General features: G+C 46.0%; 1 protein-coding gene across 2 annotated transcripts; it reads left to right on the top strand.

Moving 5' to 3' along the window:
- Positions 1–15,726: 15,726 nt before the first annotated feature.
- On the top strand, positions 15,727–21,790 carry APLN (apelin; the record flags this gene model as incomplete). 2 transcript variants are annotated; one of them, XM_081081144.1, is made up of 2 exons in its annotated part: positions 15,727–15,793; positions 21,624–21,790. In XM_081081144.1, 2 exons carry the CDS (start codon positions 15,727–15,729, stop codon positions 21,788–21,790), a joined length of 234 nt encoding a protein of 77 aa, XP_080937270.1. The 2 variants fall into 2 exon arrangements, with proteins under 2 accessions (XP_080937270.1, XP_080937269.1); XM_081081143.1 differs by having other exon boundaries at positions 15,727–15,810; positions 21,638–21,790.
- Positions 21,791–27,445: the final 5,655 nt, after the last annotated feature.

The raw sequence follows: 27,445 nt of genomic DNA, 5'->3' as shown, positions 1-27,445 counted from the left end.
TCTACTCATTGGATGCCAATAGCACCCTTCAATTATAACAATCAAGAGTGTTTCTGGACAAACAAAATAGCCTCTGGTTGAGAACCACTGATTATAGAAAAATAGGCATATTAAATAACCCAGCAAGGTAGGATTCACAGCTTGGCATCCAATAAAAAGTTACCTGGCATGGACAGAGCTGGAACCTATGGCCCATAAGGAGCAGATAAATCAATCAATTGAAATCAAACCAGAACTAACAAAGATGTTAGAATTAGCAAATAAGAATATTAAAGCAGTTGTAAGAACTGTATTCCATATGTTCAAAAAGTTAAGTAGAGACATAGAAGATATTTTTTAAATACCTCAGTCAAACTTACACAGGTGAAAACTACATGTGAGGTAAAAAATACATTGGATGAGATTAATGGCTGATTAGACAATGCAGAAGAAAAGACTAGTGAACTTGAATCATAGCAATAGAAACAATTCAATATAAAACATACCTAGAAGAGAAAATGAAAAAAATAAACAGAGCATCAGTGAGCTGTAGGAAAAATTCAAGTGGCTTAATAGAAATATAATTGGAGTTTCTGAAAGAGAAAAAGAGACAGGATGGAGGAGAAAAATTTTATTGAAGAAATAATGGCCAAACATTTTCCAAATTTGATGAAAATTATAAACCCAGAGATCCAAGGAACTTGGCAAAATCCAAATACTCCAAGTGCAGGCAACATGAAGAAAACTACACAAAGGCATATCATAATCAGATTGCTCAAAATCAGTGATAAAGAGGACATCTTAACAGCAGCCAGAGGAAAAAAGAGATTTTATGTACAAAAAAACAAAGGTAAGATTTCAAATTGTAAATAATGCAAGTGAGAAGACTCTGGAACAAAATTTTTAAAGAACTGACAAAAAGACTTTCAACCAGGGATTCTATATCAGACAAAAATTTCTTTCAAAAAGGAAGGCCAAAAAAAGACATTTCAGTCATACAAAACCTGAAATAATTCATCACCAGCAGACACATACTACAAGAAATGGAAGGAAGATGATAACAGATTAAAATGTGGATCTACACAAAGGAAGGAAGAGCACCAGAAATAGTAACTACATGTATAAATATATAAGATTTAAAAATTATTTAAATATCTTTGATAGTGCACTGTTTAAGCAAAAATAATAATGTAGTGTGGGGTTTATTGTATATGTAAATGGAAAATGTATGACAGCAATAACACAAAGGTTAGAAGGGGAGGAAAGGGCCTACACAATTGTAAAGTCTTTATAGTGTATGTGGTGTGTTATATATCACTTGAAGATCAACTTTGATAAGTTAAAGATATTTACAAATAAAAGTAATCAGTAAAGTAACAAATAAATGAGATAAAACAAAATCATAAAAAATAATAAATTAGTCCCAAAGAAGACAGAAAAAAATGAACTAGAACAGATGGACCAAATAGAAAACAAATAACCAAATGATAGAATTAAACCTAGCTATATCAACAAATGAAATGTGAATGGTTTAAATACATGAATAAAAGGCAGAGGTTGTCAGATAGGATATAAAATCAAGAACCAATTACTTGCTTCCCACAAGTAAAGCATTTTAACTATAAAGTTAAAAACACATTTAAAAAAGTATAATTATGGGAAAAGGTATACCATACTAACACGAATCAAAAGAAATTTGGAATGACTCTATTAACATGAGATAAAGTAGATTTTAAAGCAAAAATTATTACCAAAGTTAAAGAAGGTAATTTCATAGTGATCAAGGGGTCAATTCATCAAGAGGACAACAATGTTAAGTATGCACCTAGTAATAGAGTTTCAAAATATGTGAAGCAAAAGCTGACAGAACTGTAAGTAGAAACAGAAAAGTCCACAATTGTAGTTGGATATTTCAAAACTCATTTCTCAATAATTGATAGACTAGTAGACATAAATTCAGCAATGATATAGAAGATATGAATAACACTATCAACCAACTTGATCTAGATGACATTTACTATAAACACTCCACCCCATAACAGTAGAATACATATTCTTTTTAAAGGCATACAGCACATTTACCAAGACAGATAGGCCATATTCTAGGCCATAAAACAAGTTTCAAAAATTTTAAAAGAATCCAAATTAGCCCCAGCAGAATGTCTCAGTTGGTTGGAGCATAATCTCATGCACCAAAAGGTTGCAGGTTCAATTCCTAGTCAGGGAATTGGTACATACCTAGGTTGTGGGTTCCATCCCCGATCAGGCAACCGATCAATGTTTCTCTCTCACATCAATGTGTGTGTTTTTTCTCCTCTCTCTCCCTTCTACTATCTCTAAAATAAATAAGCATATCCTTGGGTGAGGATTAAAAATAAAAAAGGAATCCAAGTTATACAAAGTATATTTCTGATTATAATAAATTTAAATTAGAAGCCAATAACAGATTTATGGAAATTTTTCAAATATCTCAAAACTAAATCACATACTTTAAATAATCCATGGGGTAAAAAAGAAATTAAAGGGAACTTTAGAAGATATTTGAAATGAATATAAATAAAAACACAACATGTCAGAATTTTTGGAATGCACTATATGCCTATATTGGAAATGAAAAAAAAAAGGTCTCAATGATTTTCTGCTTTCATCATAAAACTAGAGAAAGATAAACAAATTAAACCAAAGTAAGTAGAAGAAAGGAAATAATAAAGGTCAGAGCACATGAGAAGTCATTAGTCATTAGGGAAATGCAAACCAAAATCATAATGAGATACTACTTCACACCCACTAGGATGGTTATAAAAAAAACAAAAAATGGAAAATAAATGTTTGGGGGAAATGTACAGAAGTTGAAAATCTCATACATTGCTGGTGGGAATGTAAAATGGTGTAGCTGCTCTGGAAAACTCTTGGTCAACTCCTTAAAAAGTTAATTTACCCTATGATCCAACAGTTCCACTCTTAGATATATAAGAGAACTGAAAACATAGTCACACAAAAACTTATACACAAACAATCATAGCATCATTATTCATAGTGGTCCAAAAGTGGTAACAACTAAAATGTCCACCAGCTGGTGAATAAAGAACTGTGGTATATCCATACACTGGAATGTTATTCAGCCATAAAAAGAAACAAAGTACTGAAACAGGCTAAGTTTCACGGATGAACCTTGAAAACATTATGCTAAGTGAAAGAAGCTATTCACAGAAGGTCACATATTATATGATTCTATTTATATGAAATGTATTAGGAGGCAAATTCATGTAGATAAAAAATAGATTAATGGTTGCTAGGGGGTGAATTGGAACTGACTGCTTATAGATATGGAGTTTGTTTTGGGGTGATGGAAATGTTTGGGAATTAGATAGTGGTGATGATGTTTGCACAATTTAGTGAATATACTAACAACCACAAAGTTGTATACTTTTAAAAAATATATTTTTTATTGATTTCAGAAAGGAAGGGAGAGAGATAGAAACATCAATGATGAGAGAGAATCATTGATCAGCTGCCTCCTGCACACCCCTACTGGGGATTGAGCCAGTAACCCAGCATGTGCCCTTGGCCAGAATTGAACCCGGGACTCTTCAGTCCGCAGGCTGACACTCTAATGGGCCAAACTGGCTAGGATCTGAGTTGTATACTTTAAAATGGTGTATTTCATGTTATGTGAATTATATCTCAATTGTAAAAGTAGGCAAAAAAGTTGAATAGATATTTCTCCAAAGAAGATGTACAAAACCATTAAAAGATGCTCAATATCTGTGATCATTAGGGAAACACAAATAAAATCCACAGTGAGATACCATTTCACATCACTAGGATGGCTAAAATAAAAAAAAGATGAAAAATAAAATGGTGAGATGAAGAAAAATAGAACCTCACACTTAGCTGGTGGGGCTGAACAGCTGCTTTGGAGAATAGTTTGGTGGTTCCTCAAAAGGTTAAATATAATAAGGTATATAAATGTCAAGTCACCTATGATATACACCCTAAACTAATATAATATTCTATGCCAACTATACTTTAATTTTAAAAAGGTTAAACATAGAGTTATCATATGACCCAGGTAAATACTCAGGCATATATCCAAGATAATTGAAGACATACATATATAAAATATTTGTAGATAAGTGCTCATAGCAGCCTTTTTCACAATAGCCAAAATTAGACATATGACATTATTAGTACATACAACAACATGAATGGTTCTCAAAATAATTATTCTGAGTGAGAGAAGCCAGCAAATAATGCATATTGTGTTATTCCATTTATATAAAATTGTAGAAAATGAAAACTATATAGTAACTGAAAGCAAATCAGTGGTTGCCTACGGAGAATGGGGAGGGGGTGAAGCAAAGAATTACGAAGGGCCAGAAGAAAATTTTAGGGAGTGATAGAAACTAGATGGCAGTGATGGTTACATGGAGGTATGCATATGTCATAACATAGAAAATTGTAACAGTATTTTTACATGGCATATAAATTGTCAATTATAACTCAATAGTGATATAAACCAAAAAAAGAGTAGGTCTTCGAACAGATGAGCTGCAAGGTCCTTTCCAGCTCCAGTTCATGGCATCTATTAAAGGTAACTATCCTGAAACTTTGTACCAAAATAGTGTTTTGTACTAGGGTGCCCAAATCATTGAGACAATACTGGGGATTTTGCTTGAATTACTCAGATTCATGCCTTTTGCTTCACCTTTCTGGGACTGTGTAGACATAGCTCAAAGCCCAGTGAGACGATGGAGCAGGGAAGGACATCATCAAGCCAATGGGAAGATATCCAGGTCAGTGGAGGAAACTGGGGAAATGACAGCCTAATGAGCTCTGCTCTTTCCAATTTCTTTAAGTCTATGATTCAGAGGATTGGCTTGCCATGGACATTCCAGACCAGTGAGGCATCTCAGGGCCATGAATGTAGAGACATCCCAGGGGAGAAAACAATGGAAGACAAGATGGAAATGAGAAATGGCCTTTTTAGGTCTCTTGACCCAAGACAAGGAGTTAAGAGGATATGGAGGAAGAGGTGGAAGTGTCTTTTCCCTGCAGGAAAGGAGATTATGACTTGATGGGGTTTGAGGAAATCAATGTAAGAAACTAAAGACCTGGAATGTCAAGCCCCCAGGGATGCCTTTTAGATGGACGTGCTAGAGGGGCAGGAAGAAGGAGGTGATACCCTCCCCACCTGTTAGCAGTGAAAGCCAAGAAGGTAAGGAAAGGAAGAAAAAAAAGCCAAGAGGAATTCTTCAAAGTCATTTGTCAGCTGGGCAAAGTGCCTCAAGCAAGTGCCATGGCTGATAGATCACCTCATGGGAAGCACCAGTGGAGATGGGCCCAGTCCAGGAGTCTGTCACCCTACCCTCAGCTAGCACCTGGAGCATATGCTTTAAAGGAAGACAATTAAAACCTTAAATGCCAAGGGTGACTTCAGGCAGTATTTATACCTGGCATTTTCTTTTGATCCCAGAGGGTGATAAGTTATGAGCTTCAAGTTTAAAGCAGGGGAATTGAGTGTTCTTGTAATTTTATCCTACACAACAGAGCCACAGAAACTCTTCTTATTCAGAGGAATGTAGACCTCAAATATCCTTTCTCACTTCTACCCTCATTTCTCCTGCTGCCCCTATGCCCTATGTAGCACACCTCCCTGTCCCTCTAAAGCAGGGGTGGGCAAACTTTTTGACTCGAGGGCCACAATGGGTTCTTAAACTGGACCCGAGGGCCGGAACAAAAGCATGGATGGAGTGTTTGTGTGAACTAATATAAATTCAAAGTCAACATCATTACATAAAAGGGTACGGTCTTTTTATTTTTTAGTTTTATTCATTTCAAATGGGCCAGATCCGGCCCGCGGGCCGTAGTTTGCTCACAGCTGCTCTAAAGGCTGGTTACATTGACCAATATTATAATAATTCCTTAAATTAGTAAGGAATCTCATGGTTTAAAAAGCCCCTTCCTCTCCATTATCTCATTTTTATTCTTATTCAACCCTGTGAAATAGGCATTGTTTCTCTCATTTTTTAGGAGAGGAACTTGAGGGATCAAAATATAGATGTATAGATTAATTAATTAATTATACAATATAGTTATTCAAATAATAATTGAACACCTAATTTGTGTCAGACACTGGTTAGATGCTGAAGACATAGTAATGAAACGAGATAGTCACAGCCCTTGCCTTTGTGGAGCTCTGTCTGGTTGGGGGCTAGGTGAATGAGTGGAGACATTAATTCAACACAAACCTAACTGCAAACACTGAAAGATGTTCTTACAGGAGAATGGGGGCCAGGGAAAGCATCTATTGGTGAACAGTTATTAGAACTTATAGCTGAGCTGATGGTTGATGGACATTAGTCAGGAGAAGATGGGATAGGGAGGATAGTTCTCCAAAAGAAGGGAAAAGTATTAGGAAGGCATTGTGACAATAAGGGACATGGCTTTGCAAGATAAAAAGAGGGACAAGGCAAAATAGGAGTTTGGCAAGATGGGTGGGAGCTAGATCATGCAGGGCCTTGCAGCCCATGGCCAGCAGTTGAGTCTTGATCCTCAGAGCCATGGGGAACCACAGAAGGCTTTCAAACATAGTGAGACTGGCATGGCCAAACCAGTTTTTATGGAGAATGATGGGGTTTGAATGAGGATGAGACAGCAGAAGCATAGAGACTGTATAGATTTGAGAGATATTTGGAAGTAAAATCGACAGAAAATTCATGCTCTTTCTATTTCAGCGTGGCAGGGATGTGAATGGAGGTAGTGGGGTAAGTGGGTTGAATGGCCCACCAAAAGATATGTCCATGTCTTAACCCCTGGAATCTGTGAATGTAAACTTGTTTGGAAAAAGGTTTTGCAGATGTAACTAAGTTAAGAATCACAAGATCAGATCATCCTGGATTATTTGAGTGGGCCTAAGTCAAGTGACATGTGTCCTTAGAAGAGAGAGAGGCAGAGGGAGATCACACAGACAGAAGAGGAGAAGGCAGTGTGAAGATGATGCGGTCCCAAGCCAACGAATGCATGGGCTATCAGAAGCTGAAAGGGGCAAGGAAGAATTGCACCTTCTTGATTTCAGACTTCTGCCCTCCAAAACTGAGAGAGTAAATTTCTGTTGTTTTAAGCCACTAAGTTTGTGATAATTTGTTACAGCAGCCACAAGAAACTAATACATGGGGTTTTGCTGTATAAAGGCTACTTTTCTTTTTCATTCTTTTTTCAAAAGTATTACCTTTTTTCAAGTTAATATATCATTGAACTCACTCTTTATGTGTTCAGGAAATGTATGAATGATGAAGTGAGAGGCCAAGAAGATCTCAGTCTGTGGCCAGGGTTAGGACTCATGTGGTGATTGATGCCAATCTCTGATCTCTTTAGGGGTACAAACTGGATTTGGGATGGAGCAAAGCTGCCCCAGATTATCCCTTTGATTTTAACTTCATTATCTTAGAGTTCTAAACCCATAACCAAACTGGTCATAGACTCAATACCTCGTTTCCAACAGTCTGCTGTGGCTCAGCACACAAAGGTGCCAAGTTTGAGATTGTATAATATCCCGCCTGAGGTAAGCCCAGATAAGTTTAAACAGCAAAGCTGGAGGAAGAATGGTGCAATAGCCCACTGGCCCTTGGTGATAAACCTGTTCGTTTGGGTGTGGCTATCCTAGCTCACAGGGCCTTGCTGCTTGAGGAAGGAATTTGCATGCCTCCCCTGGGGAACCAGAGTATTTATAGACTCTAGAGGAGAGGAAGGATGGAGGCTCCTGGGAGACGTCATAGAGGATGTGCAGAGGAAATGGAACTGCTCTCAAAGACCAACAAGAGAAACAGGGACCTGCATGGCTCTGGGAGAGACCAAAGGATCAGAAGCAATCTGGCAGGATGTTGGGAAAAGGGGGCAACTCTGTGGGGTTGGGATGGTGGTGGGGCAGAGAAGCAGTTCTTCACCTTCTTGGAGGATTCCTCTTAGGACTTATCTCACTAGTGAACAGTGAACTCTTTAAAGACATTTGAAATATTGCTGATTATCTGAATTCCATTGTCATATTTTTCATGGACATTATTAGCGTGTCAAATGAGGTGTATCTATGAGGGAACGTCTGATAAGAGAATCTGAGAATGCATGTAGTTTGAAAAAAGTTGGAAGAAACATATGGCTGGAATAAGCATTTATGGGACATTTGGAGCTCATTTGGGAGTGGCTGAAAGGTGCCCTGTGGAAGGATTTAGTGTGCAATGGGACTGATGCAGTATTAAATGCCAAGGATGCAAATAAAGGTAGTTTGGTTATGCTACAAAATTGCTACTTCTCTAATTTTTGCAAAAGGAGTACCTTATAATGGTTAGTATCTGTGTGCAAAGGGGAAAGGGGAAGTGTGTAAAACAAGAACTCCATCTGTGGACAGGGATAGATCCAGTTTGTAGTTTGTGACCAGGATTAGGAAACATTGGACAAGGAGAGAAGTATACAGCTAAATGAAGAAACCCTAGCAAAGTCTAATAAATCCCAACAGCCAGTTTTTGTCATCCAAATGGCTATGAGCATCTCTTGATTTATAGACTAAGTTCCAGTCTAGGTTTTGCATAATTAACATCATGTTCTCTAATTAAAATGGTGCACACCCAAAATGGGAAAGTTGATTGCTGAATATATCGTAAGCATGTATTCAACGGCAAGCTTTGTGCTGGCAGCTCTGGTCTGAGGCTAATATTGCCCGGATACCAAAACCAGACAAGGATGCCGCATGAAAAGAAACTTATAGAAAAACATCCCTGATGAACATAGATTTTAAAATATTCAAGAAAATATTAGTAAACCAAATTCAACAATACATTAAGAGGATCATACACTATGATCAAGTGGGATTTACTCCAGGAATGCAAGGGTGGTTCAATATCTGCAAGTCAATCAACGTCATATACCACATTAATAAAATGAAGAATAAAAATCATATGAACATGGGGGACAGGGGCAGACTAGATGAGGTCAATGGAGAAAAAGGAGGACATATGTAATACTTTCAACATTAAAACAAAATTCAAATTAAAAAACACACATATGATCATCTAAATATATGCAGAAAATGCATTTGACAAAATTCAATTTTGATTTATGATTAAAAATGCTCAACAATGATTTCAGATCAGGGACATGCCCAGATTGTGGGATCCATCCCCAGTGTGGGGCATGCAGGAGGCAGCCGATCAATGATTCTCTCTCATCATTGGTGTTTCTATCTCTCTCCCTCTCCCTTCCTCTCTGAAATCAATACAAATATATTTTTTAAAAAAGACAAGAAATAACAAGTGTTGGCAAGGATGTGGAGAATAGGGAACCCTTGTGCACTGTTGGTGGGAATGTAAATGGGTGCAGTGACTATGCAAAAACAGTATGGAGGTTCCTCAAAGAAATTAAGAATAGCACTAGGATATGATCCAGCAATTCCACTTCTGAGTATTTATCCAAAGAAAACAAAAATATTAACTTAAAGAGATATAGGCACCCCTATGCTCACTGTAGCATTTATAGTATCTAAGATACAGAAACAACCTAAGTATCCATTGATAGTTGAATCGATAAAGAAATTGTGATATAGTAATATGTATTATCCTATATAATAGAGGTAATATACAAATTGACCATCACTCCAACACACAAGATGGCTGCTCCCATGTGGTCAAAGATGGTCGCCCCCATGTGGTCACAAGCTGGCTGCCACAAGATGGCCTGCAGGGGAGGGCAGTTGGGGGGACCAGGCCTGCAGGGGAGGACAGTTGGGGGGGACAAGGCCTGCAGGGGAGGGCAGTTGGGGAGGGCAGTTGGGAGGGACAAAGCCTGCAGGGGAGGGCAGTTGGGGGGACCAGGCCTGCAAGGGAGGGCAGTTGGGGGGGACCAGGCCTGCAGGGTAGGACAGTTGGGGAGGACAAGGCCTACAGGGGAGGGCAGTTGGGGACAACCAGGCCTGCAGGGGAGGGCAGTTGGGGGGACCAGGCCTGCAGGGGAGGGCAGTTGGGTACAACCAGGCCTGCAGGGGAGGGCAGTTGGGGGGACCAGGCCTGCAGGGGAGGGCAGTTGGGGACAACCAGGCCTGCAGAGGAGGGCAGTTGGGGGTGATTAGGCCTGCAGGGGAGGGCACTTGGGGGGACCAGGCCTGCAGGGGAGGGCAGTTGGGGTGACAAGGCCTGCAGGGGAGGGAAGGTGGGGGGACCAGGCCTGCAGAGGAGGACAGTTTGGGGGGACAAGGCCTGCAGGGGAGGGCAGTTGGAGGCAACCAGGTCAGAGGAGAGGGCAGTTGGGAGGGACAAGGCCTGCAGGGGAGGGCAGTTGGGGGGACCAGGCCAGAGGAGAGGGCAGTTGGGAGGGACAAGGCCTGCAGGGGAGGGAAGTTTTGGGGGACAAGGCCTGCAGGGGAGGGCAATTGGGTGGGGGGCCAGGCCTGCAGGGGAGGGTAGTTAGGGGTGATCAGGCTGGCAAGGGAGGGCAGTTAGAGGTGATCAGGCTGGCAGGGGAGGGCAGTTAGGGGTGTCTAGCCCAGCATTGGAGGGCAATTAGAGGCAATAAGGCCAGCAGGGGAGCAGTTAGGTGTCAATCAGGCTGGCAGGGGAGTGGTTTGGGGGCAATCAGGCAGGCAGGCAGGCAAGCGGTTGGGAGCCAGCAGTCCTGGATCGTGAGAGGGATGTCCAACTGCCCGTTAAAGGCCTAAATGGGCAGTCAGACATCCCTCAAGGGGTCCCAGAATGGAGAGGGTGAAGGATGGGCTGAGGGACACACACCCCAAAGTGCATGAATTTCATGTACCAAGCCTCTCGTCCTATATAATAAAAGGCTAATATGCAAATCAACCAAACGGCAGAACGAACAGTCGCTATGACACACACTGATCACCAGGGGGCAGATGCTCAATTCAGGAGCTGCCCCCTGGTGGTCAGTGAGCTCCCACAAGGGGAGCGCCACTCAGCCAGAAGCTGGGCTCACGGCTGGTGAACACAGCAGTGGTGGCGGGAGCCTCTCCCACCTCCGGGCCTAAGCCACTCCCTGCAGGCCTAAGCCAGCAGTCGGACATCCCCGAAGGGCTCCCGGACTGTGAGAGGGTGCAGGTCAGGCTCAGGAAAACTCCCCCCCTGCCCCAAGTGCATGAATTTCATGCAATGGGCCTCTAGTTCAGTCATAAAAAAGATGAAATCTTGCCATTTGTGACAACGTGGTTGGACCTTGAGGGCACTATGCTAAGTGAAATAAGTCAGATAGAGAAAGACAAATACTGTATGATCTTTCACATATGTGGAATCTAAAAATAAAACATTAAAACAAGCTCATAGATACAGAGAACAGAGAGTTAGTTGCTAGGGGTGGGGGATGGAGGTGGGAGAAATGGGTAAAGAGGGTCAAAAGGTAAAAAGAAAAAAGAAATACTGTGCATTACTGAGCAACAACAACAATAACAACCACAACAAAACAAATCTAGCCCAAATTAAAAAAAAAAAACCCTATTAAGATGATAAAATTTTAATTAAAAGAAATCTCAACTCTAGTCAGTAGAATTAGAAATACAAATAGTTAGTAGTGAGGTGGTGAAAATTCATGTTCTCTACTGGTACTTAACCAAGCAAAACTCATTTGTCATGGAGCTAGTTACTGAGGCATCAACTAAGCAGCTGGCCTCTTTTGCTGTTTTTCAAGTTCCTGTTAAGTAGCTCCAGAGAGTAAGGGCTTTGAGGCTCTTCTTCAATACTTTTTTGCTGTTACTGAACTTCTTTGCTCATTAATTTAGCTTATATCGTAGGGAACAAATTGGATGAACGATATTGGGGAAACTCTATTTATGAAGTGCTCCAGAAGGGCTGTATTGTGGAATAAAGGGCCTATGCCCAACTAAAGCCATTTAGAGTGCCTTCCCAGCCTCCTGGGGCACTGCTCAGCTGATAAGGTCTCTATGCTGGGAAGGCACAGAGGGAAAAACAGGAGATCAGAGTTACTTAGACCTAGATCTCAGCCCTGACTTTGCCACCAGCTTTCTGTACAACCTTGGGCAAGTCAATTTTTTTCTGGGACTCAGATTCTCCATATGCATAATGAGGTTTGGGGCTCTTTCTATTATGAGATTTCTCTGATTACTGGCTAGGCTCATCATTCTCCAGATATCCTCTTTCCACTCCACTTTTTACATTACTCCAGTAAAAACAAGACCTACAATTGGGGGTGGAGGGAGTTCACAATTTTTTTATTTCTAACTTCTAGTATTGACTCATCTAAGAACATGTTGGCCAAGTTGTAATGATTTTGCCTAAATAAAAGTATCCAATTATTTGACATTTGATATGCAGCATAAACCCACAGTATGACTATATGGTTCCTTCCTGCATTCAATGAACAGTAATTGGACATTTTCTTTGGGCACCAATACTGCTGGTGAGAACACATAGTCTTACTATTTCATAGTATTAATAAGACATATGCACAAATACTTATGAGAATATGTGACATTTATATAATGCTTATGTAATAGGAAAACCAAGCACTGTGCTAAGTACTTTATAGGTATTGATTTATTTAATCCTTCCAATAACCCAAGGAGCTAGGTAGTAACCCCTTTTTCAGGTGAGAAACCCACCCTCAGAAAGGCCACACAATTTGCCTGAAGTTACCTATTTAGTGACAGAGCTGCCTTATTCCAGAACCAATGTGCTTAACCTCCATGCCTCACTGTTCCCTAATTTGATTCAAGACAGTATAAGTTAGGTGTTAGAAGTGCAAATCAAATGATATATGGACCCAAGTAAGTGAGAATTTGCTTCTGGAAGCCCAGTGAGGAAAAAGTGTGGGCCTTGAAATTAGGCAGGCCTGGAAAAATTACTTAACCTTTGTTAGCCTCAGTTGCCTCATCTGTAAAATGGGGCTGATAAGGAATAGAACTACTTCATAGGTGTGGGGATTAAATGAGTTAATATATGTAAAGTGTTCATAACAGTACTTGACACATGGCATATGCTCAATAAATTTTAGCTATATGATCATCATCATCATGTGTGGGGACATGCAGAGAGAAATGGGCTGCAACAGGATTGCACTCTGAGGCTTCAGTGGCTGGACCTGCATGTTAAAAGTTGGGTTATAAGTTGCCAGAGGGAATCCCTTTTGAGTTGACTTTGAAGCATGGTGGACTCCATGTAAAGCAGTGATATGAAAGTCACTAAAGTGTCTCCTTGCTCAAAAGAGTGGAACTTGATATTACCTTTGGGTAGGACATTGTGTCCCAAAGGCCCTGCTAAAATGAAAACTGTACCTGGGAGGCAAAACCTCAAATCACTATTATTAACTCCCTGGTTCAAGTGTATTCATCAGATTAGCTCCAGCAGAGATTGGCACTTTTGGGAAATAAAGACAGGGAAAGTGTAGCTCTAACCACTTAGCAAATAGTTCTATACACCCTCGCGAAGGTATCATTGCATATTAATGTTTCTATTAACTTAGTTATGGGGGACACTCCTTTGGGGGTGCAGGGATTGGAGCATCATGGTTCCTAAAAATAACCTTACAAGGGTTTATTCCCATTAGCGCAGTGATTTCAGGTACATTATCTCATTTAATCCCAGAGCAACACTGAAGGGGGAAAGGCAGAGATGATCATTTCCATGAGACCTGGTAAGTTTAGGTGATGACAGTATGGCCCTATAGCACACAAGAGTGGACACTAGAGGCCAGGTGGTTTCCCTCCTGGTTGGAAGGTTCTTTTCAGGGAAATAACATGGGGAAGATGATCTCAGCCTCCAATGCCCGCTGTCCATAGGAAGATGCTCTGCTTCACATCTCTGCCTTTTTCCTACTGGAATGTAGCTAATGAGCCACAGGCTATTAACATGAACCCTGTTTTATTCCCTTCCCGCTACCGTGATTTAGGCAAAAGGGATGTTTTTGAAATTTTTATTCATATATTCAAAAGTATGTATTGAGCACCATGTCCCAGGGGATATGGTGATATAGCTCTGAACAATGTGGAGAGCCCTCTCTTGTGGAGCTGACAATTATGGTGGAGACTGATTGTAAATAAATTGTGCATTTGCTGGATTGTTTTAACATTTCAAACATATTTTAAATGTGCCATGGTCTCTCGTATATTTTTAAAATATATATTTTATTGTTGACAGTATTACAGACGTCCCCCATTTTCCCCACTCTTTGCCCCCCTCCACCCAGCCTCTACTCCACCCCCAGGCCTTCACCACTCTATTGTCTGTGTCTATGGGCTATACATATATGTATACAAATTCTTTGTTTAATCTCTGATGGCACACATACACATTGTCCAATGTATTTTTTGTGTAAATCTGGACTTAACACTTCAAGCAAACTGCCTGGCCAGCTGGAATGTAGAAACACCTTTCAATTTAGTCTTTTAACATGTGTTGAGTGCCACCTATGTGCTGAGTCCAATATTGGGGACTTTGGAGAGATGCAGAAGAATGAGAAGACAGGGTCCCATCTTAGAGGGTTCCCAGTCCAGTGAATGAGGCAGCCTCTTCCCTTGTGAGTTCCCAGGCTGTAGGAGCTGACAGTCTAGTCTGGGAAGGCAAACAACCGTCAGGACCCACTTACAAAGGGGAATCCCAAGGACAGGCAAAGTGAATCCAGTCTAGACTGTTTGGAGTTGGGTAGACTGCCCTGGTCTCGCAATGATAGGGAACAGGAAAGGGGACGCCATAGCAGCTTCTGTGTGTCCCTGCAGTGAGGAGAAACGTAAGGGCAGCCCCTCCTGGAGTGTTTGTTATCCTGGCAAGTCTTCTGGGTAAGATGAGATTTGAGGTGCGGCTACAAGAATGAAGAACACGGGGGCTGGGTGGGCTGAGTGGTGGCATTCCAGGTAGAGGGTGCCTCCTGGGGCCATTGGGCAATTAAGCAGTCTTGGGCACAAGCCTGGGCAGTCATACTCAATCAAAGTTGGTTGAAGTTTCCGAGGAGATAGGAGGGCCAAGCCTTTGCTGATGGAAAACGGTAGGGAGAGGGAGAGGGTCAGAGATGTTCCCGGTAAGTTTGGGCAGCCTGGGCCTGGTCCTTCTCGGAGCGTCCAGGATCCTTGACAGTTGTTGAGGAAGCGGGGTGAGAAAGGGTTAAGTGTTCCCCTCTACCGCCTCAAATTCTTCCTGTGTTTGAAATCCTTCAGGTCTCTCAAACCCTCTGGCCCCAGCCAGGCAGGCATTGTCTGGGAAGCGTTTGTGGGTTGTCAGAGCGCAGTGCAGCCTTTGTTGTGGGGCCACATCTAGGTTCCCTCTGGCGCCCAGGCTGGGGCTGCAGAGTGCGTGCCTGGAGGGGGGCGGTGCGGGAGGCTCGCCCCCTCTCCCTCTTCCTGGCCCCCCCCTCCAGCCCTCCGGATGACCACATGACCAAGTGGGCTCTCTGCCAAGCTCCAGGCTACAAAATGCAGCCCCTAGAGTGAGCAGGGAGCATTCTCACTGGCAGCCTGGACCAGGGGCAGCTGGAGCCGCGGCTGAGCAGCCAGCCACTTTGGAAAGAGCTCGCTGCCTTCCCGGAGCCTCTGAAGCCAGCTTGGCGGCGCTGCCCGCTCCAGGGAGGGAGAGGCTGCAGGAGAGGGCAGGCGGCAAGCGCGCACGGCCGGCCAGCCTGAGGCGCGGCCCGGGAACCCCGCGAGCTCCGCGCCCACCAGCCCGCAGGAGCCCGGGCGAGTGCCTTTCTTGGCCTGCGGACGCCCGACTTCTCCGCCTCCCAGCCTCCTGGCCAGGCCGGAGGAGCAGCATGAATCTGCGACTGTGCGTGCAGGCGCTCCTGCTGCTCTGGCTCTCCCTGACCGCGGTGTGTGGAGGTGAGTGCGTGCCTCCCGTAGCCCGCGCTTCCCTCCTGCTCTCCCGCTGCCTATGCCGCGCTCTCCGCCTCCCGGAGCCCGCGCCCGCAGACTGACAGGGCGCCCAGGGCAGGGACCCATCGCCTTGCCCCTCCAGGCTGCCCCTCACAGTCCGAGAAGCTCAGGGCCTCTGGCGTGCTCCCCGGGTCCCGCGCTCCACATCCCACGTGGTGGAGGGTGGCGGGGGGCACGTCCCTCTCCCCTCGTGGGTCAATGAAGTGAACTGACCTGAGCCCGGTGGGCTGGGCTCCCTCCTTCAAAGTTTTCTAGACCCTGGAGGTTTGGAACCGCCGCCTGGTCTGGTCCTAGGGGGCAAGATACTGGAGATGATGTGCCAAGATGCAGACGTGACACTTGTTGCATAGGCAGGAGCGGAGCTGCGGGGGAGTGGAGCCCAGCTGTTGCTCCTTCAGCTGCATGTGGGCAGAGGCAGCCTCCCCTTGGCCAAGCTGGTCCTCTCCACACTTACTCCAATGTCCTGTCTGGTCTCTTCTGCTCCTGCGCAGGAGGTCCACAGACTCTGTTCTTCGATATCCTGGCTCAGCCTCCCCTTTGCCCCAGGTACAGGCATGCTTCACCTTAGTGCCCTGTCTCCTGGCGCCAAACCGGGAAACAGTGCCTAACGTGATGCCTCCACGCAGCTCAGGGAGGGGGAGTCCTTTTACCCCCACCTGCACCACATGCCCAGCCTGGCACACTTGGCACTGGCGCTCCCTTGCCCTCCCTGAGCCCTAGCAGTCCCACCCCAGGCTGCCTGTCCTCTGTGTGTCAGTGTGTCCTGAGGCTGCCAGCTCCCACCTCCAGCTGCCACAGTCCTGTGATCTGGCTGTCACTGCTGCTCCCTGCCCGGCACCACAGAAAGAAAGGCCAAGACCGGGTGGATTAAAGCCTGTGCTAGGACTGGAGGGAGTCACAGGAGGTGGGAGCAGAGGGGGACAGAAGACAGGGCAGCAAGTTTCCTCCAGGAAGAGCACTTGGTCCCAGACCCTCCGGAGCAGGACAATGGCCTGCAGCCCAGGAACCTCTGAGGGGCCCGATGGGGCTCTAGCTCTCTCTCTTCGTAGGTCCCCTCCTTTCTCTGCTCTTGTCTTATGACACTGCCCTGGCCCTGGAGCACTGCCTGGCTCCTCAGAAAGGCACGTTGGTTGGGTCTGGCATCGCCTGCCTTCAGCTAGCTGTCCAGTGGTCTTCCTCTCAGGGCCGGAGCTCTGGGTCAGCCACCTCCTTGATACGAAGGGAGCAGGCTTTTTCCTTAGAAACTCCTGTCAGGCAGTCAATGGCAGGAAGAGAGCAAAATATATGAATGAAAGACACCACCTGGGCCTCCTCTATGAGCCTACCATCCAGTGTAGTTGGCAAGACAAGACACCCACCTGACACCACTACTGCTAAATAGTCCAAGGTGATGCCTTCGGGGAAGAAAGAATGGCTGCAGAGAGGGTGTTCCAGGGGAAGCTGGGTTTGCCTGATCTGCGTAGCTGGTGCTTCCCCAGAAGCTATGGGGAGACCCTTGGCCAACTGACTACCACTAGTGCCCTTTTGGGATCCAGCTGTTAGGGCAGTACTGGTAAAGGGGAGAGCTGGTTTCAGAGGGAGGGGACACTACATCTGGCCCAGACCCTGTCACTTCTTGCTTGAATTCACTCTTCTTCATTAGGCTATCTATCTTTTATCTATCCTGATTTGGGTCAATTCATTGCTTTCACCTTTTGCTTAAGCCTAGCACAGCAAACTCCCAGGGCGTTCATTGCCTTCTCCACCCCATAACCTCTCCTGGAGCCAAGGATGGGCACCTCCATACAGGTGGCAACCAGCCAAGGATCTAGGTACCCATGTCTTGTTCCTCCTGCTTTCTGTCCTGGGTCAGAAACAGGAACCCCAGAACCTCCTTTCCCGTGGCCAAGACTTGTCTGCTTTCCCCATCCAGAGTCCTCAGGCAAAGTCCCAGGCCTGAAAACCTTACTTTCTCCACAATACACTCTGTCCTGAGTTGGAATGCCCCCCACCCCTCCACCCAGTACACACATACTCCTCCACTGCCTCCTGACCTGGGATACACTTTGCTCTTCTGAGTCTGAGAGCTGCTGGGCCAGGGCCAAGTGTTCCTTGTTCTCTGTCTGAGTACCTTTCTTTCTCTCCTTCTCCTTCTCCTCCCCCTTTCCAGGCCTAGCTCAACGCCTGCAGTCACAGTGATAGTATGAGAACAGCCTGCTGTACCCCTCCCACTTAGGGGGGGGGGCAATCACGGCTCCATCCCCAGTTCCTATGTGCTAAGCATCCATGTAACCTGAGTCAGGCCTCTTAGTGGCACACGACTAACGCAAGTGGAAGGCCAGGCTGCCAGAGCGTAAGATGTCCAAGGGTGGCAAAGCTGGCATGAGAAGATCACTCAGGGCACTGGGATGGGGGTTGGGCAAACGAAGTAGGCTTCATCCTGGGGACACATGCAGGACCCTGAGTAGTGGAGGGGACATAGCTAGCAGGGTCCCCACAAGAGCACCCATGTAGGCTTTTAAAGCCATCACAAGATAGGCTAAATGACAAGAGGAAAAACAGGTGCATCATTCCTGGTGAGGCTGGTGTTCCTGAAAGCCACACATACCTCATTGTGCATTGGCAGGCCTGGATTTCAGGCTGCTGGAAAATCAAACCCTGTTCATTGCTGACTGTGGTTCTCAGCGCAGAGATGCTGGGGCTTCATTGCTGGTGGCACTTTGGAGAGCGATGGCTCGAGTGCCTCTAGCCTGGAGATTCTTTGGAGGATTGCTCCAGCCTCCTGGTAAGTAGCAAATGAGTTGGAAGAGACCAAGTGCACTGAGAAAGGCCCCCATTTTTAAAGGGGAATTCTTTTGTATAACCAGGACCTCTGCAATGATGAGAATTAACAGCCTTTAAAAATCCCTTTGGACAGGATAAAGCCTGGGTTTCAGGTGTCCGCTTATCTTAGGGTGAGCCAGACTCAGAATCAAAAGTAGGAAACAGGTGGTGATGGGATCAGGGTGCGGGAGGAGCTGCAGACTTCTGGTTACAAGGACAGTGAGCCACCCCACCCGATGGGATGCAAAATGCCAGGGGCTTCTGAGTGGCTGATCTCCAGGGCCTGGCTGAGTGCTCAGTCAGCTCAGGGAGTTCCTGCAGGCTTAGAGTCTAGACTTCTCCCTGGCCAGAGTCTGAAGCACCATCCTTTTTTCCCATCCTGTTTCTCTGCCACCCTCTCTCCTTAGGACCCATCACCCCTACCCTCCCACTAACACTCACAGTCCTGGGTGCTGAGCATTTGGAGATGACGCACTCCCTAATCCAGGCACCATGCCTCTCTTCTCCATGCCTACTGTACCCCTGGGCCATAGCCTGTGCCATTGCCCCATGCCCACTCCACCCCCAGTAGTTAGCAGGGATGCAAGAACCAAGGTCTCGCTTACATTGTCAAAGCTCCTAGGGTCTTTCCCTGTGCCTGGCCACACTCTCAGCACAGTCCTTCCTGCCCTGAGTATTTCTGTGGCACTGCATCCTCATCAACATTATTCTCATCAGCCTCAGTGCGCAAGGAGAGCCTGGAGGGGACCCCAAAGCACAGGGAAGAAGCTGAAGCAGCTCCAGTAGGGGACTTAGTGAAGGTCCTTCTCCCCTCCCTGCTCCCCTGGCCCAGACCCTTTGCCAGTGTAGCTAAGAGGGTAGATAGCTCTATGACAGTTGGAAGCGACCTCCTGGCCCCTGTCCATGCCTACTGCCTTAAAGAGGAAGTCTAATTTGTATTTTAATTCTCATTAGGTGATGCGTTTAGGGGAGGAGTTGACATATTAACCCACCCCAACCAGAAGCATAGAAGTGTGGCTGTTAAACAGCAGGGTTGTAATGGGCCTGTGACTTTTCTCCCGGTGTGTGTGTGGAGGGGAGTGTTGTGGAGGACTAGATTGTATGTGTGTGTGTGTGTGTGTGTGTGTGTGTGTGTGTGTGTGTGTGGAGAGAGAGAGAGGAGAGAGAGAGAGAGAGCAAGCAGCGGGCCCCAAGAGCCTGGGCAGGGAGGGCCCTAAGAACAAACTTACCTACTTTCAACCCAAGAGGAGGATCAACAATTGGAAATTGTGTGCAAGTGGAGGAGGAATCACAAGAGCCAAGGAACCAAGGAAGGATCAAGGAACCAAGGAAGGATCCTGGAGGCAGGGAGGAGGGAAAGGAGGAATGGCCAGGGGCATCCAATGAGGTGGAGGGTTATATGGAAACTGTAAACTAGTGGTAGGGATTCTTAGATGGGTGGAACTGGGCTCCAGGGAGAGAGATATAGCTAAAGGTAAATCCAATGATGTTGGGGAAAAGAGGCTGGGATTTCTGATCACTGCTTCAGAAGCCATATTTCTGCAGGCTAGCCCCCTTCTAGGCATTGCATGAGCACCCTGCCAGCACCATCTCATCTCCCTGCTCTGCCATTTCCAGCCTTCCTTGGTTAGACTGCAGTCTCTATGAGAACGGGCCCATGTGCCTTCTACTTCATGGAAACCAGGAACACCCAGCACCACTTGAAGTCTACTGCCAGGGCTTGGTCTGGCATCAGAAGGCTTCTACTCTAAGCCAAATGTGGACAGATGCAGAGGAGGGTCTAAGAGAGCAGAAGAGAAGCCAACTGGGATTGAAATGGCAGGAATTTGCATCAGGTAGAGGATTGGCATGTGATATGAAAGGAGATAGGGCATCTGGAGGGGAGGTGCCGACTGCAGCAGCTCAGTCCCCTCCTCATGCACAGACTTGCTGCTTCAGGTGGCCATTCACTCATTTGTTCATTCATTCATTCATTCATTTATTCATGTAATATTTATTGGTCTCTAAATCTGGTCACAGGCTGAGTAGAACCAGCATAAGGCACACATAAGAGTCAGAGGACTTCCCCTCCCCCAGCCATTCCCACAGGGTGGCCACAGGAGATGTGAGCCCAGGAGATGCTTAAACACTGGTAAGATGCCAGGGGTGAGGTATGAGATCTCCAGTACTCAAAAGTGGGCCATCTCAGCCCTAGGTGGTTTGGCTCAGTAGAAAGAGTGTCAGCCTGGAGACTAAAGGGTCCCGGGTTCAATTCTGGTCAAGGGCATGCACCTAGGTTTCAGGCTTGATCCCCAGCCCTGGTTGGGATGTGTCTCTCTCACATCAATGTTTCCCTCTTTGTCTCTCTCTCCCTTCCACTCTCTCTAAAAGCCAATGGAAAAATATCCTCAGGTGAGGATTAAAAAAAAAAAAGTGGGGCATCGCATAGCAAAGGACCTAGGAGTACAATGACATGATGTTCCAGATTTGGCTTTAAAGTACTTCAGCAAAGAAAAAAAAAGAAAAGGGATAACAAAGGCATACGTGACTCCCTCTTGCATCTGGGTGATGGGTACGTGGTGGCGGCGGCATTCATTTCACTGATGTGTCGTGTGCTTGAAATGTCTCTAGTGTATCAGTTGCCAGGGGGTTTTATTGCCTGCTGTGCCCCAGCCAAGTACAGGCACAGTGTCCCCAACTGTACCCCCAATTATGATCTCAACAAAGAACAAGTTTGTGCCTGCCAAAAACATGACAGGACTGTCAAAAGGACATAAACTCAGTTCCATAACTGTCAAGATGTGAGGTAGGTTCCATTTCCCCCAGGACAGTGTAAAAATTGCAAATTGTTCATCAAGATAGAAGACAAAAACAAAGAAAAGCTTTGAGGAATGCCGCCTCATGGAAAGATTGTCCCCTGCCACAGGCCTGTGGTCTGCGGTCCTCTGCTTATTTGAACCAGCCTTCCTGCTAACAGGCTTTCTCCTTCTTGCAGGGCCCCTGCCACAGCCTTCTGCCGGGAAGGGGCTGGAGGAAGGCAATATTCACCACCTGGTGCAGCCCAGAGGGTCCAGGAATGGACCAGGGCCCTGGCAGGGAGGTCGGAGAAAATTCCGCCGCCAGCGGCCACGCCTCTCTCATAAGGGCCCCATGCCTTTCTGAAGCAGGTACTTGAGCCTCTGGTCAGTGGGTGGTGTGGGAGGGCTGGGGGAGGATCAGCCTGGAAGCTGGGTGACCCTGTGCTCATCACTGGTCAGACACCCGCCCCAAGAAATCCTGGCATCACACACAACGGGACTTACAGGGCACCCATCTCACCCCCTCATTTTGCAGGAGAGGAGACCAAGGCCCAGAGAGGGGCTTGTCACTTGGGAGCCAATCTCCTGGCTTCCCAGGAGTTGGGTGTTGGCTCCCCTCCACCCTGGGGTTGGGTAGGCTGACCTAGTTGGAGAGTTCTAGAAGTCCTAAGGGATCTTGATGAGCTGTGGATCCTCACCAGAGAGCTGGAGGAGGGAGGGGGCAGAGAGCCTTGGGGGCAGCAGGCAGAGAGTTAGAAGAGTTGCCCAGGGAAGGAGAGAAAATCAAAGGTGACAGCAGAGAGAGCAGTGCCTAAGTCTGTTTCTGAGGCCTGGCCTGTTGTCTCTTTCCCTGTAGCAGGATAAGGTGGCACCGACTCAGAGGCTTTGGGCTTTATGTTTAGGGTTGTGAGGAGGGGGCAGAACGAAGGCTGTCTCTTCTCCTTTCCCCAGGTGATCCCTTTGACAGAAACATGTCAGTGATTTTTCTCTGGTCATTTTTTGTTTCTTTAGGACTGAAGGGGCCCTCAAGTACTTCCCCCCCTGCACTTCTCTCTACTCCATAGATTGGTCTGCTTCTCTGGAGCCCTTATATCCATTCGCCTCTCATCTTGCACACGTCCTAGCTGCTGATGGTCCCAGCTCTTCTCACCCACCAGCCTCCCTGAATGACGTGGCCCTTCTCTGGACTGACTTTGGAGACCCAGCACTGGAAGGCCGTCCTTTTCCTGGATCTCGTCCTGCTTTAGTATCCACCTCTCCTACCTAATACCCCAACCTCCATGCAGCCCTCCCTTCCTCAGGTTTGCCCTGGGGGCTGCATGGAAACACTCCCTTCTTCAATGGGCTCCAGCAGATCCCAGGTTTTCACGCCAGTTGGACCTTTAGCAGGCCTCCAGAGGGAAGTAAAGAGATGAGCAATGAGAGACTCTAGTTAGAGGCCAGGAGCTTTGGCATGTAGACAGGGTGCCTTGGGGGCATTGGAGTATGTGTGTGGGGGGGGGGCGGGGTTGGTGCTCTGGTGAAGGGGAGGGGTGTAGCATTGGAGAAGAGGAGGAATAGCTTTATGGCTGCTTTCTCAAGAGGCAAAGGAGAGGGACACACAGCGCTCTGTCACTTCTCTCATCTGTGTCTTCTAACACTCCCCCAACTCACTGCTCCCTAACTTCCTCTACCCACCCCTCACCAGTAAGTTCAAGCTCTAGCTCAGGAAGGGAGGGCGATGGGCCTGAGGTGGCTCCATACTCTCCCAGGAGCAAAAGCCAAGCAGACATGTTTTTGCCAAGAATCACAGAATATCAGAGTCAAAAGGAATCTTGCAGATCACTAAGCTCTGCCTCCTTATGCAAACTCCTGCAAAGACAGGGGCCTAGAGAGGGACAGTGACCCACTGAGGGTCACTGCATAGCCAGAATGAGGACCTAGGTCTCCCAAGTCCCACTTGATGATGTCCTCTTCCCTGTTGATGTCTTTTCAAAATGTATTAAGTGCCTTTTCTTGGGGTTGGGGCTGGGGCCGGCTGGGAGGGGAGAGGATAGTGGACTGTGAACTGCCCCACGGTGGCAGTGGTATGGTGGCGGTGGTGTGGGGACAGAGCTGCTCCAGCCTTCCTGGCCTGCCTCTGCTGCTTCATTCCCCAACCTGGGCTGAAAAATTCCTTAACTGGCCAGCTGACCCCATTCCGTCAGCACTCCCAGACCCCCGATGTTTTCATAGAGGCAGCTCAGGCACTGAGATTAACAGTCCAACCCCAGCACTGGTTTTCAGGAGCTTGGAGTTGGCCTTGAGTAATTGGACTCAATAGCCTTCCTTTCATGTTGACTGGACTTTCTTTCCCAGTGGCCTTCCCTTTGTGGGAGGGGGAGGGAGAGAAGAAAGAAGGGAAGGAAGAGGTGAAGGAGAGAAGGAAGGATGGGAGGAAGTATAGGTCTGAGCAGGCTTCCTTCTCAGAGGCCTCCCAGGAGTGAAGAAAAGGGGAGACAAGAGCCTGACAGCCACATATGTATGTTTGGGACTCAGGGGCCCTGACTCCCACAATAACCCTTATGTTGCCTACCCGCCTCTCACCCTTACCTCTGCTGCTGCTAATGCTACTGCTGCTGCTGCTTTAAGGCCCACCCTGGGAGCCCACCTGGGCACTTGCCTCCCCCCACACCCCTCAGACTCAGAGTAGGGGCTGGCCAGTGTCCAGAAAACCTCTTCTGCCACTGATTCCCCCACCAGGGGCTGGGCCTTCTTCGCCCTCTTCCTCTCTGTATCTCCTGACTCATCAGCTGCCTAGCCCCATGGGGAAGGGAGGAAGGCGGGACATGGCAGTGGAGGGCAGTGAGGGGCTGGGGGCCTGTCTTATTTAAAGTGGTTGTGTATGATTCTTATACTAATTTATACAAAGATATTAAGGCCCTTTTCATTAAGAAATTGTCCCCTTCCCATAGTTGTGTTCACTGTGTTTGTAAAGATTGTTCTATGTAAATATGTCTTTATAATAAAGAGTTAAAGATGATAATTTGCCCTTACTCGTGGAGGTCATGTTCAGGAGAGCCCTTACTGTCCCCTGAGGTCCATGGTTGTCCCCAGGCCCACATGTTGCACATGCAAGGCAGTACGCTTGCATCCCAAATCGGTTCCAGGTCAAATGGCCACAAACCAATTTGCCACAAACTCACAAAAGGAATCTCTAGGCTTAACGGCCAGTTCACATAAAATTCAGTCCACTTTGAAGTGTTTTGGCATCAGTTTGGGTGTCCCAATTTTTTTTGCAGTGTCATCAAAAAGGATTTTTAGAAAGCAATTGTATTTAAGAACATCCTGGTTAAAGGTGGGATTTCTACTAAAAGTTGTTTTGTATCTTTGGTGGGTGTCTTCTACTTTTTGAACACTTTTGGGACCTTTTAGCCAGTTTGCCTGTCTTGAAAAATGTTATGTTTCCTGCAATAAATACATTTGGTAATGACTTTGTATGTATCATTTTATGTTTCACAAAGTAGAGGTGCTTGATGAATGAGATAGCATGAAAAAGAAGATGCAAGCAGTCCAATTCTGCCCCATCTGTCTCACTTCTTCATGCTTGTTACCAAAATGCCAATACCTCGAAGAACACAAAGGAACATTGGGTACATGCTAATTCAGTTAATCAACTCCTTAGGTGCAAACAGACATGTAGGATGCAGTCAAACCCAGCAAGGAAGAGCCGGGAGTGATAAAAAAAAAATGCACTCAATACATCTTGTGGGAAATGCTGTAGATTTGACAAGTATTTAGTAGTAGAAATATACAATTTTAAGAGAAGGTTTTCAGCAAACTTGCTAAAAAGTCATAACAGTGCTCAATAGAAGATAAAATAGAAAAAGCCATCCACCAGCATACAAAACGATCTCATCATCGACAAAATGCTGCGGATTGTGACAGAGAGATTTAAAAATATGACATTATGGTGGAAGTGCCTCTTAAGAAAATTGGTACAAAGTGACTTCTTTCAAAATTACTACTTTGACTTTTAGGCAAACTGGTTGTCAGAGTCATTGGTTTTAGGCAAGGAGGTTTTGGGTGGGCTGGCTTTATGCTGATTCATCTGTTATCTCCCAATCACCCCCAAAGCTCTAGTTTCACATGAAACCAAGAGGAAGGGGGAGGTGACAGGGCAGGACAACTTACTACTGACCCATATATGTGTAGCCCTTTAACAGTTTAGTGCTTAAAAAAACAAACAAACATCAACTCGGGTGTGACCATGGAAACAGAGATTGAAGTGATGCACTCTAAAGATGGTGAAGGGTTTGCAAGTCAAGGCCACTAGAAGCTGAAAAGGGCAAGGAAATTATTTTCCCCTCAGAGCCTCCAGAGGGAACCAGCCCTGTTGACACCCTGACTTTAACCCAGTGGAACTGAAAACAACAACAACACACACAAAAAAAATCAATTCATTTTATCATCCTAACAATTGGGCAACAAAGACCATGATACCCATTTTACAAATGAGAAAACAGGCTCAGAAAGGTGAAGTGACTTGCCCAAAGGCTCCCAGCCAGTAAGTGGATCTAAAATCTGGACCTCGAATTCTAGAATGCACTCTTCCTATGGTACTATAGGAGGTCCCCTAATTAGAGAGCAGAGTTAAGTACAAAGCATGTTTGGTATTTTCCGTAGGTGCAAGAGAAATGGATGGCTGGTGGGATCAGAGAAAGGCTAATGGAAGCTGACCAACTAACACTGGCTCCCGAAGGCCCAATTGAATCTGGTTAAGTTGGCAGGAGGATGCTGGGCAGTGGAGATGGGGACATGATGGGGAGAAGCCACCAGTGTCCTCGGGCACATGTAATCAACTGGATGCTAGTGGGTGACTGGAAGTCTGAGCTCCTTGGGGCAGAGGGTGAGGGGAAAGAAAACTGGTGTCACACCAAAAGAAGGCAGAACATAGGGATCGCCACCCTTTGGCAATATCTTGACTTGTCCAAATAAATACAATAGAATGAATAGGGGTTTGCAGAGGAGCCCGGCTGCTGTGGCTCAGTGGTTGAGTGTGGATCTATGTACCAGGAGGGTCACCATTCGATTCCAGGTCAGGGCACATGCCCGGGTTGCGGGCTCAATCCCCAGTGTGAGGCGTGCAGGAGGCAGCGATCAATGATTCTCCCTCATCACTGATATTTCTGTCTCTCTCTTCCTTTCCCTTCCTCTCTGAAATCAATAAAAATATATTTTTTAAAAAGTAAATGCAGAGAAAATAAAAGGAGCTCACATAACTGTTTCTGGACCATACGTCCTGGACCTAGAGGTTGAGGGGGCAGAGAACCTAAAAGCAATGATGCTTCAAATCCATTAGGAAATTAGGCAGCCTTAGAAATTACAGAGATTAGGGAGGCAAACAGACTGAGACCACACACAGCTTTTCAGGCCCCGGGTGTGGTGGAAAACGAGTCCTAGCCACTTTGAAGCCTAGCACTTCAGATTCTCCCACAGGCCCTGGCTGATTTGGTATCCCCAAATGGGGCTGGGCTTCTCTGTCACAGAGGGAACTGTGGGACCTGGCCTGAGTGGCTTTTCTGAGATGCTTATATAATTCTATTTTTCAGGCCTAAAGGTTATTTAACCGAAATTTCTTAATCCAGAGTTTCTTTCTGATAGAGTGAGCCTCTGCCAGCTAAATGGCAACAAGAATGGCAACGTGCATGGCAGCAAAGGACTTACTGCTTTCTGCTCCCGGCCCTAGAAGGGGCTGCTGACTCAGCCAGCATTTCTCTGGAACCCCCCAAATGGAAGGCCTCTCCAGGGTTCCTTTGAAAAAGTCCATTTTCTTTTCCTACTGGCCAGTGCTCAGAAAGGGAGCCTGGCAAGGGACTTCCCTTGCTGCTACCTTGAACTTCAGCCAAAGGCTGGAGCTGCATCCAGAACATTTCCTTGAATGTTGAAAATCAGGGGTCAGCAAACTTTTCCTGTAAGAGGCCAGATAGTATGGTTTTTGTTTTGTTTTTTTGTTTTTTTACTTTGTGGATCATTTGGTCTCTGTGCCAACTACTCGAGT

Source organism: Myotis nattereri (genome assembly GCF_964212035.1).
Source record: "Myotis nattereri genome assembly, chromosome: X".
NCBI classification, from domain to species: Eukaryota; Metazoa; Chordata; class Mammalia; order Chiroptera; family Vespertilionidae; genus Myotis; species Myotis nattereri.
The sequence above is the reverse complement of the archived record's forward strand: the minus strand, read 5'-3'. Positions and strand labels throughout refer to the sequence as shown.